Source organism: Pristiophorus japonicus, chromosome 8 (genome assembly GCF_044704955.1).
Source record: "Pristiophorus japonicus isolate sPriJap1 chromosome 8, sPriJap1.hap1, whole genome shotgun sequence".
Lineage (NCBI taxonomy): Eukaryota > Metazoa > Chordata > Chondrichthyes > Pristiophoridae > Pristiophorus > Pristiophorus japonicus.
The window spans coordinates 44492128-44511792 of record NC_091984.1 but is presented as its reverse complement, the minus strand read 5'-3'; the positions used below and the strand labels follow the sequence as shown (position 1 = coordinate 44511792).

General features: G+C 42.7%; 1 protein-coding gene across 1 annotated transcript in view; it reads left to right on the top strand.

Moving 5' to 3' along the window:
• The window catches only part of pigb (phosphatidylinositol glycan anchor biosynthesis, class B), a 38074-nt gene that overhangs the window by 815 nt on the left and 17594 nt on the right, over nucleotides 1-19665 (top strand). The window contains exons 2-4 of the mRNA XM_070886723.1: nucleotides 1868-2007; nucleotides 4025-4138; nucleotides 17346-17450. Of these exons, the coding sequence (XP_070742824.1) occupies nucleotides 1868-2007; nucleotides 4025-4138; nucleotides 17346-17450 (359 nt within the window). The remainder of the gene's footprint in view (nucleotides 1-1867; nucleotides 2008-4024; nucleotides 4139-17345; nucleotides 17451-19665) is intronic.

Genomic DNA, 19665 nt, shown 5'->3' with positions numbered 1-19665 from the left:
ATATAGTTCCAAATGCGGTAGTAGTATTTGAAGCAGAGCTACACTTTGATCTGAATTGAATGAGCTTAATGCATCCTCTGGACCGGGAAGGTTTTTGTTGGCTAATAGTTCCGTAGCATAAGCCAGCCAATCCTATCCACCTCTTCCGATCAGCTGGAGTGGTTTTTCCAATGGATCGCAGGATCCCAGAGGTCAGCCTAGGAGGCCGTTCGGCCCATTGCGTCTGTGTTGGCTCTTAGAGCAATCCAAAACTAATCTGGTCTGATCTGACCCAATGAAAGGTCATCGACCTAAAACGTTAACACTGTCTCTATCTCTCCATAGACGATGACTGACCTGCTGAGTGTTTCCAACATTTTCTGCTTTTATTCCAAAACACTCTCCCCATTGCCTTGTATCTTACTATGTCTCAAATATTTATTCATTTTCAGCATAAAAGATGCCTCAACCAATTTATGTGACAAAGCATTCCATTCTCCAATAATCACCTGTATAAAGAGATTTCTCCCAAACTCTTTTCTCTATGACAATTTTAAATTGAAGACTCCTCATCACTAACTCTCACTAGGGTACTATCCTGTCAATACATACTGTATTTCAATTACTAGCACATTAGTTCTGTTACTGTGTGTGAGTAAATGTTTTGTGCAGTGATGGCATTGTTTTTCTTTGGGTAGCTGGCACTGCCTTTCAGAAGTTAAGTGAGCGGATCCCTGGATGTGTATCAATATTTGCAGGGGATCACCCACACAAAAAATGCTTTCCAACCGCTACTGTACACTATACATTTCTGGGCAAAACTGTGTTCTGAAGGGTTTTGATGGAGTAAATAGGGAGAAACTGTTTCCATTGGCGGGTCGATAACCAGAAGATATCGATTTAAGATAATTGGCAAAAGAACCAAGAGGAAGACGAGAAATACTTTTATGCAGTGAGTTTTTATGATCTGGAATGCACTGCCTGAAAGAGTGGTGGAAGCGGATTCAATAGTAACTTTCAAAAAGGAACTGGATATATACTTGAAAAGAAAAAAATGCAGGGCTATGGAGAATGAGCAGCAGGGGAGTGTGACTAATTGAATAGCTCTTTCAAAGAGCTGGCACAGGCATGATGGGTCAACTGGCATTCTTCTGTACTGTATGATTCTATGAGCTTGGGAAGATACGCAAGGGTGTTATTCCACTTGAAATAAAATTGAGTAAAAAGTTGGCAGACACAAGTTTTCAAAAATGGTTTATGGTTGTTCCAGAATTTGACTAAATCATGCTGTTGCTAATAACAGGATTCCGATAGACCAAGTAAATTCCCTAATTCACCCCAGTGTGTTCTCTCCACTGATTAGATGCTGAGATAGTATACGGGACTTAGAAACATAGAAAATAAGTGCAGGAGTAGGCCATTCGGCCCTTCGAGCCTGCACCGCCATTCAATGAGTTCATGGCTGAACATGCAACCTCAGTACCCCATTCCTGCTTTCTTGCCATACCCCTTGATCACCCTAGTAGTAAGGACTACATCTAACTCCTTTTTGAATATAGTGGAGAGCAAGAAAATGTTAATTATCTAGCAGTGAATGCTTAGCAATCATAATATTTAATCATCGAACAAGATTTTCTTTAAGAATAAAAATTGAATCGTCCAGAATTTTTTGTGGAAAATGCTTCATTGGATAGAATTTTTCTATAGAAGTACTCATTAACGATTATAAGATTATTTTTTCCTAAGGCGTAATATTTACTCCATGAAAAATGTCTAATGTGACACCGCCTTCCTCAGAAAAACACAGCTGATATTTGGATCCACCAAAATATTTTGCTACTTCTATAATGATATTGTAATTGTAATTTTTCTGTTTTTTTTAATCCAGGTCTATTGGGTCCAAACACCTATTTAATTATGTTTACTGTAGCTTTGAGGATGGTGAACTGCATTCTAGTCCAGACGAGCTTTGTTCCTGATGAGTATTGGCAGTCACTCGAAGTTGCACACAACATGGTCTTCAAATATCCTTTAAGTTTTCAAATTGTACATGCACATAAAAAAAATTGTAACTTTTCGATCAGCCTATTGTAATTCACAGATGTGCCAATCTTTTGGACATCACAGATCAAGTATAACTTTTATGCCTGATCAAGCTGCATTTTTGTCTATTCGTGACAGTAGAGTGAGATGGAATTGGGATATATGGGATAGTTATGTGCTACTGAACGTGGAGACCTAATGTAATAATATTTGCTTTAAAATAATGTTGTCTTCAAAAGGCTGGGAGTTCCTGAAATTACTTCTTGAAATACAACTTTTTAATTTTCTTTTATATTCTTCTCTATCCTGCAGAAAAAAAAGCTTATGGAGTGATGGTTTACATGTTTGCAGCTGTAGTTCTGCATGCAGTGAATTACATATTTCAAACCAATCTGGGGATTGAAGAGGAAGTCAACCTGGCATATGCGTTTGTGCTCTTTCTTAATGTTTGATATCTACAGATGTCTATTAGCAATTCCTGTGCCCACCCCACTTTGGTCAGAAAATAGTCAGCAGCATCTAATTAGGGACGGGGAAAAATATTAAAAATTAGAAGATGGTACAATGTAAATATGAATGAAGGTTTTCTTTTAATTACAGAACGGAAGATAAGAAAACCTTTGCGGTTGCTATAACCAGTTCTCAAATATGGCCTGATACTATGTATCTAATTTGTTGATTGGGTTGCTAAAACTAATTGCAAATTGCATGAAGTGTGGAAAGATTTCGGGACAGCTAGATTTGTCTACCAGAATGTATTGCAATATTGTAAAGGAAACGTTAGTGTCACTTATTCACATCTAAACCTAAACACGATCTCTAATAGATTGATTTTGTAAAGTACAATTTTAGTCATCTGTGTCTAAGTTAGTTGGCACGTAAAACTTCTCATCTATTTTCCATTGACCACAATGCACTGCACTAGAGAGAGAAATGTGACACACTTTGTAAGGAAGTGCCTGGCTCCTGCTGGAAGCTTGTCTCAGTTAAAATTGGGAAGGAAGAACCTGACACACACACCTGTAATATTTTTAAAATCTTACATCAGCATGAACTTCCATTACAAGTTCCAATGTGAACATTTAGAATCCGTGGATGGTGTGGCTATCCAATGAGGGCCTCGCCAGGCTCCTTTTCGTCGTCGGCAGGGAGGTGGAGCTGAGGCCATGATCAGATCGGCCATGATCTTATTGAATGGTGGAGCAGGCTCGAGGGGCCATATGGCCTACTCCTGTTCCTATTTCTTATGTTCTTATAATGGTAACTGTCTGGGTAAACTTGTAACATTATAATTACATCCTCCTGCCAGTGGAAGTGCTGGTATGCCTCAGTTTTACATCTTCCAGATCCTCAGTCTGTATTGCAAAGAAACTTCTATACTCCAACCATCTCTACCTACTTCTCTGCTTCCCAAATTGATGTAAGCTTGACTATTTAACTATAAATAATAATATAAACTCAAAGTATTATGTAAAAATAAGGATAGAATATATGTCTTTAAAATGTGGACTAAATTATGTATGTGCACCCCAATCCAATTATCCCCTGACATCTGGGACATCCAGATAAACAAAAGAACCCTCAGGGTATTTTTTTGACCAAATATATTTTACATTATTTAACTTCTTCGATTACCAAAGGTTTGATGTAAGCAATTAGGGAAGAGAAGCAGGGCCTTGGCAAGTTGAGGAGCAGAGTGGACCAAATGACTCTTAGAATGTCTGATGTTGCTGCTGGGTATGAAGGATCGAGGAGTTGTGAAGTGGAGGGACCAGCTGTGGGACACGATGGTGGCTTATATATACTGTATCTTGTATCAGATTGTTGCTCAGCACTTGCTTAGTAGGGATTAATCAGAAAACTGGTCATGCCCAATCAGAGCTTACATTTTGGTGGTCACATGGTACTTGATCAATCAATCACGTTGCTTAAAGCAGACAGACAGACGATTTTGTTTATTTTTAAAAGAAATATTTAATACAACCTTAACATTCTCAAATATGGATATTTAACCTGGGAATGGAAAGAGAGGATACGAGGCTACACTTACCCATTATTTTTTGCAAGCTTTTATAAATTGTTGCAAATACTGAAGAAGGATACAGTTCAACTGCTGGTAAGGTTAAAACATGTATTTGTTTGGTACTAATCAGCCTTGCCTTTCAAAAATGAAATTTTTATTGAAATATTAGGAAAGTTATTGGCCAAATTGTTTATTTTTCAGAAACCTCTATGCTTGCCTGTTCTTTGGTACAGAATGATACAGCGCAGAAGGAGGCCATTCAGCCCATTGTGCCTGTGCTGTCTCTGGTAGAACTATCCAATTAGTCCATTCCCCTACTCTTTCCCCATTGTCCTGTAATTTTTTCCCTTCAAGTATTTATCCAATTCCCTTTTGATAGTTACTATCAAATCTGCTTCCACCACCCTTTCAGGCAATGCATTCCAGATCATCATAACTCGCTGCGTAAAAACAAAAATGTTGTCTCTGGTTCTTTTGCCAATCACCTTAAATCTGAGTACTCTGGTTACTGCCCCTTCTGCCACAAATCAGTTTCTCCTTACTTACTCTATCAAAACCGATCATAATTTTGAACACCTCTATCAGATCTCCTCTTAACCTTCTGTGCCCTAAGGAGAACAACCTCAGCTTCTCCGGTATCTCCACATAACTGAAGTCCCTCATCCCTGGTACCATTCTACTGAATTTCTTATGCACCCTCTCTAAGCATTGGCGTCTTTCCTGAAGTGTGGTGTCCATAATTGAACATAATACTCCAGCTGAGGACTTGCCAATGTTTTATAAAGGTTTAGCATAATTCTCTTGCTTTTGTACTCTATGCCTCTATTAAAAATGGATCTTTGGCTTTATTAACAGCCTTCTCAACATGTCCTGCCCACTTCAAAGATGTATGTACATACACCCCCAGGTCTCTCTGTTCCTGCACCTCCTCTAAAATTGTACCTTTTAGTTTATATTGCCTCTTCTCATTCTTCCTACCAAAATGTGTCACTTCACATTCTCTGCATTAACTTTCATCTAAGAACATAAGAAATAGGTGCAGGAGTATCTGGCCCCTCAAGCCCACTCCGCCACTTAATATCATAGCTGATCTGAGCATGGACTCAGCTTCATTTCCCTGCCCACTTCCCTTCCTGCTCAAAAATCTGTCTATCTCCACCTCAAATATATTCAATCACCCAGCCTCCACAGCTCTCTGGGGCAGAGAATTCCATGGATTTACATCCCGCTGAGAGAAGAAATTCCTCCTCATCTCAGTTTTAAATGGGCGGCCCATTATTCTGAGACTATGTCCCCTAGTTCTAGTTCCCCCTATGAGTGGAAATATCCTCTCTGCATCCACATTGTCGAGCCCCCTCATTATCTTAAATGTTTCGATTAGATCACCTCTCATTTTTCTGAACTCCAATGTGTATAGGCCCATCTTTATAAGAACCTATCTTCATTAGTCAACTCCCTCATCTCCGGAATCAACCGAGTGAACCTTCTCTGAAAAGCCTCCAATGCAAGTATATCCTTCCTTAAATATGGAAACCAAAACTGTATGCAGGACTCTAGATGTGGCCTCATCAATACCCTGTACAGTTGCAGCAGGACTTCTCTGCTTTTATACTCTATTCCCCCTTGCAATAAAGGCCAACATTCAATTTGCCTTCCTGATTACTTGCTGTGCCTGCATACTAACTTTTTGTGTTTCATGCACAATGACCCCCAGGGCCCTCTGTACTGCAGCAGTTTGCAATTTTTCTCCATTTAAATTATAATTTGCTTTTCTATTTTTCTGCCAAAATGGATAACCTCACATTTTCCCACATTATACTCCATCTGCAAAATTTTTGCCCACTCACTTAGCCTGTCTATATCTCTTTGCAGATTTTTTGTGTCCTCACAATTTGCTTTCCCACCTATCTTTGTATCATCAGCAAACATGGCTACATAACACTGGGTTCCTTCATCCAAGTTATTAATATAGATTGTAAATAGTTGAGGACCCAGCACCGATCCCTGCGGCACCACACTAGTTACTGTTTGCCAACCGGAAAAGGACCCATTTATTCCGACTCTCTGTTTTCAGTTAGCTAGCCAATCCTCTATCCATGCTGATACTTTAGCCCCAAACCCCATGAACCTTTTATGTGGCACCTTACCGAATGCCTTCTGGAAATCCAAATACACCACATCCACTGGTTCCCCCTTATCCACCCCGCTCGTTACATCCTCAAAGAATTTCAGCAACTTTGTCAAACATGATTTTCCTTTCATAAAACCATGCTGCCTCTGCTTGGTTGAATTATGCTTTTCCAAATTACTGCTTCCTTAATAATGGACTCCAGCATTTTCCCAATGACAGATGTTAGGCTAACTGGTCTATAGTTTCCTGCTTTTTGTCTGCCTCCTTTTTTTAAATAGGGGCATTACATTTGCAGTTTTCCAATCTGCTGGAACTGCCCCAGAATCCAGGGAATTTTGGTAGATTACAACCAATACATCTGCTTTCTCTGCAGCCACTTTTAAGACTCTAGGATGTAAGCCATCAGGTCCAGGGGACTTGTCTGCCTTTACTCCCATTATTTTACCAAGTACTACTTCATTAGTGATAATGATTGTATTAAGTTCCTCCCTCCTTATAGCCCCTTGATTATCCACTATTGGGATGTTTTTAGTGCCTTTTACCATGAAGACCGATACAAAATATTTGTTCAACATTTCTGTCGTTTCCCTGTTCTCCATTATTAATTCTCCAGTCTCATCCTCTAGTGGACCAACATTTATTTTAGTCACTCTTTTCCTTTTTATGTACCTGTAGAAACTCTTACTATCTGTTTTTATATTTTGTGCTAGTTTACTTTCATAGAAACATAGAAAATAGATGCAGGAGTAGGCCATTCGGCCCTTCGAGCCTGCACCACCATTCAATATGATCATGGCTGATCATGCAACTTCAGTACACCATTCCTGCTTTCTCTCCATACCCCTTGATCCCTTTAGCCATAAGGGCCATATCTAACTCCCTTTTGAATATATCTAACGAACTGGCCTCAACAACTTTCTGTGGTAGAGAATTTCACAACTCTCTGAATGAAGAAGTTTCTCCTCATCTCGGTCCTAAAAGGGTTACTTCTTAGACTGTGACCCCTGGTTCTGGACTTCCCCAACATCGGGAGCATTCTTCCTGCATCTAACCTGTCTAATCCTGTCAGAATTTTATATGTTTCTATGAGATCCCCTCTCATTCTTCTAATTTCCAGTGAATATAAGCCTAGTCGATCCAGTCTTTCTTCATATATTAGTCCTGCCATTTTGGGAATCAGTCTGGTGAACGTTCGCTGCACTCCCTCAATAGCAAGAATGTCCTTCCTCAGATTAGGAGACCAAAACTGTACAAAATATTCAAGGTGTGGCCTCATCAAGGCCCTGTACAACTGCAGGAAGACCTCCCTGCTCATATTCCCAAATCCTCTTGCTATGAAGGCCAACATGCCTTTTGTCGCCTTCACCGCCTGCTGTACCTGCATGCCAACTTTCAATGACTGATGAACTATGACACCCAGGTCTCATTGCACCTCCCCTTTTCCTAATCTGTCACCATTCAAATAATATTCTGCTTTCTGTTTTTACCACCAAAGTGGATAACCTCACATGTATCTACATTATGCTGCATCTGCCATGCATTTGCCCACTCACCTAACCTGTCCAAGTCACCCTGCAGTCTCTTGGCATCCTCCCCACAGCTCACACCACCACCCAGCTTAGTGTCATCTGCAACCCTGGAGATATTACATTCAATTCCTTTGTCTAAATCATTAATGTATATTGTAAATACCTGGGGTCCCAGCACTAAACCTTGCGGTACCCCACTAGTCACTGCCTGCCATTCTGAAAAGGCCCCGTTTATTCCTACTCTTTGCTTCCTGTCTGCCAACCAGTTCTCTATCCACGTCAATACATTACCCCCAATACCATGTGCTTTAATTTTGCACACTAATCTCTTGTGTGGGACCTTGTCAAAAGCCTTTTGAAAGTCCAAATACACTACATCCACTGGGGCTCCCTTGTCCACTCTGCTAGTTACATCCTCAAGAAGATTTGTCAAGCATGATTTCCCTTTCATAAATCCATGCCGACTTGGACCGATCATGTCACTGCTTTCCAAATGCGCTATTACATCTTTAATAATTGATTCCAATATTTTCCCTACCACAGATGTCAGACTAATCTATAATTCCCTGTTTTCTCTCTGCCTCCTTTTTAAAAAAGTGGTTACATTAGCTACCCTCCAATTCATAGGAACTGATCCAGAATCTATAGAATGTTGGAAAATGACCACCAATGCATCCCCTATTTCTAGGGGCACTTCCTTAAGTACTCTGGGATGCAGACTATCAGGCCCTGGGGATTTATTGGCCTTCAATCCCATCAATTTCCCGAACACAATTTCCTGACTAATAAGGATTTCCTTCAGTTCCTCCTTCTCACTAGACCCTCAGTCCCCGAGTATTTCCGGAAGATTATTTGTGTCTTCCTTCGTGAAGACAGAACCAAAGTATTTGTTCAACTGGTCTGCCATTTCTTTGTTCCCCATTATAAATTCATCTGATTCTGACTGCAAGAGACCTACATTTGTCTTCACTAAACTTTTTCTCTTCACATATATCTGTAGAAGCTTTTGCAGTCAGTTTTTATGTTCCCTGCAAGCTTACTCTCATACTCTATTTCCCCCCTCCTAATTAAAATCTTTGTCCTCCTCTGCTGAATTCTAAATTTCTCCTAGTTATCAGGTTTGCTGCTTTTTCTGGCCTATTTATATGCCTCTTCCTTGGATTTAACACTATCCCTAATTTCCCTTGTTAACCAAGGTTGAGCCACCTTTCTCGTTTTATTTTTACGCCACAGGGATGTACAATTGTTGAAATTCATCCATGTGATCTTTAAATGTCTGCCATTGCCTATTCACTGTCAACCGTTTCAGTATCATTCGCCAGTCTATCCTAGTCAATTCATATCTCATACATCGAAGTTACCTTTCCTTAAGTTCAAGACCCTCGTCTCTGAATTAACTGTGTCACTCTCCATCTTAATGAAGAATTCTACCATATTATGGTCACTCTTCCCCAAGGGGCCTTGCACAACAAGATTGCTAATTAATCCCCTCTCATTTCACAACACCCAGTCTAGGATGGCCATCTCTCTCGTTGGTTCCTCGACATATTGGTCTGGAAAACTAACCCTTATACACTCCAGGAAATCCCCCACCGTATTGCTACCAGTTTGGTTAGCCCAATCTATGTGTAGATTAAAGACCCCATGATAACTGCTGTACCTTTATTGCACGCATTCCTAATTTCCTGTTTGATGCCATCCCCAACCTCACTACTACCGTTTGGTGGTCTGTACACAACTCCCACTAGCGTTTTCTGCCCTTGGTGTTCCGCAACTCTACCCATACAGATTCCACATCGTCCTTCCTCACGTTAATTGCGTTAATCTCTTTAACCAGTAACGCTGCACCATCTCCTTTTCCTTTCTGCCTATCCTTCCTGAATATTGTATACCCCTGGATGTTGAGCTCCCATCCTTGGTCACCCTGGAGCCATGTCTCCGCAATCCCAATTACATCATATCCGTTAACAGCTATCCCCACAGTTAATTCATCCACCTTATTATGAATGCTCCTCGCATTGAGACACAGAGTCTTCAGGCTTGTTTTTTTAACACACTTTGTCCTTTTAGAATTATGTTGAAATGTGGCCCTTTTTGATTTTTGCTCTTAATTTCTCTGCCCTCCACATTTCCTTATCTCCTTTCTACTTTTTGCTTCTGCCCCCATTTTAATTCCCTCTGTCTCCCTGCCATATTAGTTTAATCCCTCCCTAACAGCACTAACAAACACTCCCCCTAGGACATCAGTTCCGGTCCTGCCCAGGTGCAGACTGTCCGGTTTGTACTGGTCCCACCTCCCCCAGAACCAGTTCCATTGTCCCAGGAATTTGAATCCCTCCCTCTTGCACCATTCCTCAAGCCACGTATTCATCTTAACTATCCTGCTATTTCTACTCTGACTAGCACTTGGCACTGGTAGCAATCCTGAGATTACTACCTTTTGAGGTCCTACTTTTTAATGTAACTCCTAGCTCCCTAAATTCAGTTTGTAGGACCTCACCCCGTTTTTTACCTATATCGTTGGTACCTATATGCACCAGGACAACTGGCTGTTCGCCCTCCCCCTCCAGAATGCCCTGCAGCCGCTCCGAGACGTCCTTGACCCTTGCACCAGGGAGGCAACATACCATCCTGGAGTCTCGATTGCGGCCGCAGAAACGCCTATCTATTCCCCTTACAATGGAATCCCCAGACCACTATAGCTCTCCCACTCTTTTTTTCTGCCATCCTGTGCAGCAGAGCCACCCATGGTGCCATGAACTTGACAGCTGCTGCCCTCCCGTGATGAGCCATCTCCACCAACAGTATCCAAAGTGGTATATCTGTTTTGCAGGGAGATGACCGCAGGGGACCCCTGCACTACCTTCCTTCCACTGCTCTGCCTGATGGTCACCCATTCCCTATCTGCCTTTGTAACCTTTACCTGCGGTGTGACCAACTCACTAAACGTGCTATTCACCACATCCGCAGCATCGCAGTTGCTCCAGAGTGAATCCATGCGCAGCTCCAGTGCTGCAATGCGGTTGGTCAGGAGCTGCAGCTGGAACAGTGTCCCTGATTTCCCACATAGCACAGGAGGAGCATGACATGGGTTTGGGCTCTCCTGCCATGACTTAACCCTTAAATTAACTTAATTTGGCAACAATGCCAAAGGTTTTCTACCGATCAGAAAAGAAAAAGTTACAATACTCACCAATCCACCAGCCAATCACTTACCCGCTTGGCTGTGACATCACACTTCGATTTTGATATTTCTCCCTACACCAGCTGGCTCCTCTGACTCTCAGGCCCTTTTTATGGGCCTCTCTATCCTCTCTCTCCTGTGGCTCCTCCGACTCTCTGGCCCCTTTTAGAAACATAGAAAATAGGTGCAGGAGTAGGCCATTCAGCCCTTCTAGCCTGCACTGCCATTCAATGAGTTCATGGCTGAACATGCAACTTCAGTACACCATTCCTGCTTTCTCTCCATACCCTTGATCCCTTTAGCCATAAGGGCCACATCTAACTCCCTTTTGAATATATCTAACGAACTGGCTTCAACAACTTTCTCTGGTAGAGAATTCCACATGCTCACAACTCTCTGAATGAAGAAGTTTCTCCTCATCTCGGTCCTAAAAGGGTTACTCCTTATCCTTAGACTGTGACCCCTGGTTCTGGACTTCCCCAACATTGGGAACGTTCTTCCTGCATCCAACCTGTCTAAACCCGTCAGAATTTTAAACGTTTCTATGAGGTCCCCTCTCATTCTTCTGAACTCCAGTGAACACAAGCCCAGTTGATCCAGTCTTTCTTGATAGGTCAGTCCCACCATCCCGGGAATCAGTCTGGTGAACCTTCGCTGCACTCCCTCAATAGCAAGAATGTCCTTCCTCAAGTTAGGAGACCAAAACTGTACACAATACTCCAGGTGTGGCCTCACCAAGGCCCTGTACAACTGTAGCAACACCTCCCTGCCCCTGTACTCAAATCCCCTCGCTATGAAGGCCAACATGCCATTTGCTTTCTTAACCACCTGCTGTACCTGCATGCCAACCTTCAATGACTGATGTACCATGACACCCAGGTCTCGTTGCACCTCTCCTTTTCCTAATCTGTCACCATTCAGATAATAGTCTGTCTCTCTGTTTTTACCACCAAAGTGGATAACCTCACATTTATCCACATTATACTTCATCTGCCATGCATTTTCCCACTCACCTAACCTATCCAAGTCACTCTGCAGCCTCATAGCATCCTCCTCGCAGCTCACACTGCCACCCAACTTAGTGTCATCCGCAAACTTGGAGATACTACATTTAATCCCCTCGTCTAAATCATTAATGTACAATGTAAACAGCTGAGGCCCCAGCACAGAACCTTGCAGTACCCCACTAGTCACTGCCTGCCATTCTGAAAAGTACCCATTTACTCCTACTCTTTGCTTCCTGTCTGACAACCAGTTCTCAATCCACGTCAGCACACTACCCCCAATCCCATGTGCTTTAACTTTGCACATTAATCTCTTGTGTGGGACCTTGTCGAAAGCCTTCTGAAAGTCCAAATATACCACATCAACTTGTCCACTCTACTGGAAACATCCTCAAAAAATTCCAGAAGATTTGTCAAGCATGATTTCCCTTTCACAAATCCATGCTGACTTGGACCTATTATGTCACCTCTTTCCAAATTTTATGGGCCTCTCGATCCTCCCGCTCCAGTTCCTAATCTATCTTCCCTCTCTTTATCATCCCTTATTTCCTTTGTTAGCCGTGGATGGTTATCCCTTCCCTTACAGTCTTTCCTTCTCTTTGGGATATATTTTTGTTGCGAGTTATGAAATATTTTCTTAAATGTCAGCTCATCAACCGTCACATACTTTAATCTATTTTCCCAGTCCACGTTAGCCAACTCTGCCCTCATACCTCTGTAGTCTCCTTTATTTAAGCTTAGGACACTGGTTTGAGATCCAACTTTCTCATCCTCCAACTGAATTTGAAATTCAACCATATTATGGTCACTCATTCCAAGAGGATCCTTTACTACGAGATCATTTATTAATCCTGTCTCATTACACACTACCAGATCTAAGATAGCCTGCTCCTTGGTTGGTTCTGCAACGTACTGTTAAAGGAAACTATCGCGGATACACTCTATGAACTCTTCCTCAAGGCTAACCTGGCCTATTTGCTTTATCTAATCAATATGAAGGTTAAAATCGCCCATGATTTTTGCCATTCCTTTATTAAAACCTCCATTATTTCTTAATTTATACTCCATCCAACAGTGTAGCTACTGTTAGGGGGCCTATTGACTATGCCCACCAGTGACTTTTTTTTCCCTTATTATTCCTTATCTCCACCCAAACTGTTTCAACATCTTGATCTTCTGAGCCAATATCGTTTCTCACTAACACACTGATCTCATCCTTTATTAACAGTGCTACCCCACCTCCTTTTCCTATCTGTCTGTCTTTCTGAATTGTCAAATACCCCTGAATATTTAGTTCCCAGTCCTGGTCACCTTGCAACCGCGTCTCTGTAATGGCTATCAGATCATACCCATTTGTATCTATTTGCACTGTCAATTCATCTATTTTGTTATGAATGCCATGTGCATTCAGATAAAGAGCTTTTAAATTTGTTTTTTCACCATTTTTTCCTGCTTTGACCCCACTTTCTGATTCACCTTTGTTTATACATTCTGTCTCTTCCTGTCAGCTATGATTTTCATTTCCCCCAGTGCTACCCTGCTCTATTGCCTTCTCCTTATTCTTTGACTTTTAAAATTTTTGTTCATCTGAATCCTCACCCCCACTAATTAGTTTAATAAGAACATAAGAAATAGGAGCAGGAATAGGCCATAAGGCCCCTCGAGCCTGCTCCGCCATTCAATAAGATCATGGCTGATCTGATCATGGACTCAGCTCCACTTCCCTGCCCGTCCCCTATAACCCCTTATCCCCTTATCGTTTAAGAAACTGTCTATTTCTGTCTTAAATTTATTTAATGTCCCAGCTTCCACAGCTCTCTGAGGCAGCGAATTCCACAGATTCACAACCCTCAGAGAAGAAATTTCTCCTCGTCTCAGTTCTAAATGGGCAGCCCCTTATTCTAAGATCCTGCCCTCTAGTTCTAGTCTCCCCCACCAGTGGAAACATCCTCTCTGCATCCACCTTGTCAAGCCCCCTCATAATCTTATACGTTTCTATAAGATCACCTCTCATTCTTCTGAATTCCAATGAGTAGAGGCCCAACCTACTCAACCTTTCCTCATAAGTCAAATCCACTCATCCTGGGATCAACCTAGTGAACCTTCCCTGAACTGCCTCCAAAGCAAGTATATCCTTTCGTAAATCTGGAAACCAAAACTGCACACAGTATTTCAGGTGTGGCCTCACCAATACCCTGTACAGCTGTAAGAAGACTTTTCTGCTTTTATACTCCATTCCCTTCACAATAAAGGTCAAGATTCCATTGGCCTTCTTGATCTCTTGCTGTACCTGCATACTATCCTTTTGTGTTTCATGCACAAGTACCCCCAAGTCCCACTGTACTGCAGCACTTTGCAATCTGCCATGTATTTCACCATCTTGCAATGACATAGTTATGTAACTGTAACTCATGCACACTGTACCTGTACCCTTGAAATGCGCACCCTGCCCACAGGGGGTGAGCTAGCGGGAGACACTCCTCACCTGGGTTTCCAGATATAAAAGGGGAGGTCCCACCCAGGGTCAGCACTCCTTGGTCCTGGGAATAAAGGAAGGTCACAGAGTGACCGTGTCTGATATATATATATGCCTCGTGCGAGTTTATAACAAGGTGCAGAGACACTACACAATCTTTCTCCATTTAAATAATAACTTGCTCTTTGATTTTTTTCTGCCAAAGTGCATGACCTCACACTTTCCAACATTATACTCCATCTGCCAAATTCTTGCCCACTCACTTAGTCTGTCTATGTCCTCCTGCAGCCTCTTTGTGTTCCTCACACATTGCCCTTCCTCCCTTCTTTGTATCGTCAGCAGACTTGGCTACATTACACTCAGTCCCCTCTTCCAAGTCGTTAATATAGATTGTAAATAGTTGGGGTCCCAGCACTGATCCCTGCGGCAACCCATTCGTTTCTGATTGCCAATCAGAGAATGAACCATTTATCCCGACTCTCTGTTTTCTGTTTGTCAGCCAATCTTCTACCCATGCTAATATATTACCTCCAACCCTGTGAACTTTTATCTTGTGCAGTAACCTTTTGTGTGGCACCTTGTCACATGCCTTCTGGAAGTTCAAATACACCACATCCACTGGTTCCCCTTTATCCACTCTATTTGTTACATCCTCAAAGAATTCTAGCAAATTTGTCAAACATGACTTCCCCTTCATAAATCCATGCTGATTCTGCCTGACTGAATTTTACTTTTCCAAATGTCCTGTTACTACTTCTTTAATAATAGACTCCAACATTTTCCCAACCACAGATGTTAGGCTAATCTGACATGTGTCTACCCATTTCACCAGTCTGTTTGTCCTCCTGAAGTCTGTTACTATCGTCCTCACTGTTTACTACATTTCCAAGTTTCATGTCATCTGAAAACTCTGAAATGATGCCCTGCATACCCAAGTCCAGATCATTAATATATATCAAAAAGAGCAATGGCCTGAATACCGACCCCTGGGGAACAGCACTTTATATTCTTTCCCTCCAGCCTGAAAAATAACTTCACCACTCATCTTTGCTTTCTGTTTCCAGTTCTTAGCCTCACTGCTACTGTCCCTTTTTAATCCCATGGGCTTTAATTTTTCTAACAAGTCTATTATGTGGTACTTTATCAAAGGCCTTTAAAAAGTCCATATACAAAACACTACTCTCGTCAACCCTCCATTACTTCATCAAAGAACTCAATCAATTTAGTCGAACACGATTTGCTTTTAACAAATCCATGCTGACTTTCATTTATTAGCCCACACTTTTCCAAATGCCAGTTAATTTTGTCCGGACTACTCTCTCTAAAAGTGGCCCCACCAGTGGCATTAGGCTGACTAATCGCTGGGTTTATCCCTTCCATTTTTTGAACAGGGATGTAACATTTGCAATCCTCCAGTCCTCTCGCACCATCATCATATCTAAGGAGGATTGGAAGATTGTGGCCAAACCCACTATTTCCCTCAATTACCTAGGATGCATCCCACCTGGTCCTGATGTCTTTTCTACTTTGAGTACTGCCCATCTTTTAAGTACCTCCCCTTTATCTATTTTTATCCCATCCGATATCGCTTATCTTCTTCTTTACTGCTACCTTGGCATCATCCTTTTCTCTAGTGGACAGATGCAAAGTACTCATTTAGTACCTCTGCCTCCACAAGAAGATCTCTATTTTGATCTCTAATTGGCCACACCCTTCCTTTGACTACCCTATTACTATTTATATGTTTATAAAAAACATTTGGGTTCCCTTTTATGTTGCCCATTAATCTATTCTCATACTCTCTTTGTCCCTCTTATTCTCTTTTTTAGATCTCTTCTGTACTTTCTGTATTTAGTTTGGTTCTCTGCTGTATTACGAATTTGTTATAACCCTCCTTACTGCGTTAATAAAGATGTGTATTATACATATTCTGCAAAACTAGCAAATAATATGATGTGATTCTGGCAATTGTTTGATCCTTCTAACTAACCAGATAATGCTGAAAATGAAGGCCTTTAGTATTATCAAATATTTCATTTATTCCTTGCAACTCTAAGAATTGTGGCAATCATGATTTGTTTTTAGCTCAATCTGCTGAAATTTGTAACCTCAATGTGTTGCTCTGGGAAGATGCTGACTTGAGGACAGGCGCTTCCCTCGGGAAAATTTGTCCGAAGCGAGGCCACCAAAAAGTATTTGCGTTTTTGCTACAGCTGGCCCAACAGAATCAGTGGGGGGGGAGCCTGGAAGCAGGCCTGGCACAGGATGTTTTTGATCTGGTGAAATTAGAGATAGGGTAAAATTGTCTCTCCCAATTTAAGCCACTTTCCATATTCACAAGTAGTTTTAAAAATTGGTGTCTTTGTACGATGGAAGTAGCTCTTCACTTGTCTGAGGATTGTGTATACTTGGTTCTTCCTATGCTGGGGATGAGAAAATAAATAATAAAAAGTAATGAGAATAAAAAATTTTAAAGTTGAGTCTACACAAGGTTACGGTTTTGCATTCTGTCCGATGCTCCTTTCTATTCTGCTTTTACCCTCTTCTGTCTTTGCATCGCTGCATTGGGAAATAAAATGAGCTGATCTGGCTGCTACAGGGTGCTCTTTGATTTCAGTTCTTCGTTTGGACTGACTTTTAGACCTTTGGTTGGCACCATGCTTTGACACATTTAAGAATTAGATCTTGATGTAGTGAGTTGTATCTCGGAGCCACAATTTGCACTGTGTTGTGCAGGATGCTTGAGATTGAATCAATTCAGATTATATAGAAATGATACCTATTCATTAAAGAAAATTGTAAGTTTCACATCCATCTGTGTTTTTGTTAGCAGTGATGGTGCAGGAGAGCAGGAATAATTTCACTGGCAGAGGTGGCGCTGACTGAGCAACGACTTACACCTGCAATTTGCGCCCCCGCCCCCCCCCCCCCCCCAACTTCAACTGTATTGTGAACCTGCCATCATTGTTTTTGCAGATCTGGGTTCCTCGACTAGTCCAGTCCTTTCTGGCAGCACTGGCAGATGTAAAACTATACTCTATCATGAAAAAGCAGGAGAGCGCAGAGATTGCAAAATGGGTGGTAAGCAGGTTGCTTCTTGTATCTTTTCATATTTATTTTCTTTTTATTGATGTGATATAGAAATTCTTCCAAGGTGTTTGACTCTGCCTCAAGTCCTTCTCAACTTGAGGGAGAGACTCAAAAGTGAGTGATGCACATAGAAGAATGTGTATGCAACAAGCACTGAAGGCATGATACAGTAGATATCTCTAGTATTCAGCACCCCAATAGACTTTATAATGTGTCTGTATGTAGAATAAGTTGGAATTGTTGTGTCCTTGAACACTTGTTTTTCAAACAAACTGACAAATTATTGCAAAAAAATATAACAAAAGTGAACTGGATTAGTCTTCTGTGAGTGAAGCTAGTTTTAACTCATTTTGTGCTATACCCATTAAAGAAGCTATTACCAAGCTAAATCTGAGACAAAAATGTATAAGATCTTGAGATGGATGAATACAAGTTAAAGCAATTGGATAAGAAGAACACAATTTTAATGTAAAAATAAATGCACTCCATAAAGATATTTGTTTTGTTAAGCACTATTCTCTTCTGTCTACAGTGCCTCAAAGTCTCATCTTCAAGTCCAGATCCATAGCTGTTGGTCCACCCTCATTTGTCTATTCCTCTAAGCATTAGCCTATAAGTAAGACATTAAGGGCTGCAATTTAATATAATGGGACCAAGTTTCGGCCTGAGTTGCTCCTGATTTTTTGGAGCAACTGGTGTAGAGCGGAGTATCTTAGAAATTTGAATTCTCAGCATTTAGTTTGCTCCAGTTCGAGTCAGTTAGAACAGTTTCACTTTGGAACAGAATTTTTTTTTCAAAAGGGGGTGTATCCAGCCACTTACGCCTGTTTTCAAAGTTTAGGCAGTGAAAACTTACTCCAAACTAACTTAGAATGGAGTAAGTGAAGATTTTTGTACGTTCAAAAAAACCTTGTCTATACTTTAGAAAATCAGGTGTAGGTTACAAATTAGGCGTAGGGAATGCGGGGGGGGCTAGGGTTTAAAGGGAAGTTTACAAATATTAAACACTTCAGTTTTACAAATAAAGAGCCATCAATAATAAATGTGAAATACATCAATAAATCAACCAATAAATCAATCAAAAAAAATTAATAAAAAATAAAAAAAATGTAAAAAAATCAATAAATAAAACATTTTCTACTTACCGACTGCAGCACCGGGAGTCCTCCAACAACGTGCTGGGACGGCACCCCCCCCCCAGTGTGTCTCTGTCAGTGTCTCTATCTCTCTGTCTGTGTGTGTGTCTCTTACTCTCTGTCAGTGTCTGTGTTTCTGACAGCGAGGGAAGGGGGAGAAGGGGGGGGGGGAGGTGGTGTTGGGGTGTGGGGGGGGGGGGGAGGTGGTGTTGGGGTGTGGGGGGGGGAGGTGGTGTTGGGGTGTGGGGGGGAGGGGTGGTGTTGGGGTGTGGGGGGAGGGGTGGTGTTGGGGTGTGGGGGGAGGGGTGGTGTTGGGGTGTGGGGGGGGGGAGGTGGTGTTGGGGTGTGGGGGGGAGGGGTGGTGTTGGGGTGTGGGGGGGAGGGGTGGTGTTGGGGTGTGGGGGGAGGGGTGGTGTTGGGGTGTGGGGGAGGGGTGGTGTTGGGGTGTGGGGGGAGGGGTGGTGTTGGGGTGTGGGAAGAGGGGTGGTGTTGGGGTGTGGGGGGAGGGGTGGTGTTGGGGTGTGGGGGGAGGGGTGGTGTTGGGGTGTGGGGGGAGGGGTGGTGTTGGGGTGTGGGGGGAGGGTGGTGTTGGGGTGTGGGGGGAGGGGTGGTGTTGGGGTGTGGGGGGAGGGGTGGTGTTGGGGTGTGGGGGGAGGGGTGGTGTTGGGGTGTGGGGGGGAGGGGTGGTGTTGGGGTGTGGGGGGAGGGGTGGTGTTGGGGTGTGGGGGGAGGGGTGGTGTTGGGGTGTGGGGGGAGGGGTGGTGTTGGGGCGTGGGGGGAGGGGTGGTGTTGGGGCGTGGGGGGAGGGGTGGTGTTGGGGCGTGGGGGGAGGGGTGGTGTTGGGGCGTGGGGGGAGGGGTGGTGTTGGGGCGTGGGGGGAGGGGTGGTGTTGGGGCGTGGGGGAGGGGACTCTCATGGTGTTGGGGCGTGGGGGAGGGGAAATCCTGGTGTTGGGGCGTGGGGGGAGGGGTGGTGTTGGGGCGTGGGGGGAGGGGTGGTGTTGGGGCGTGGGGGGAGGGGTGGTGTTGGGGCGTGGGGGGAGGGGTGGTGTTGGGGCGTGGGGGAAGGGG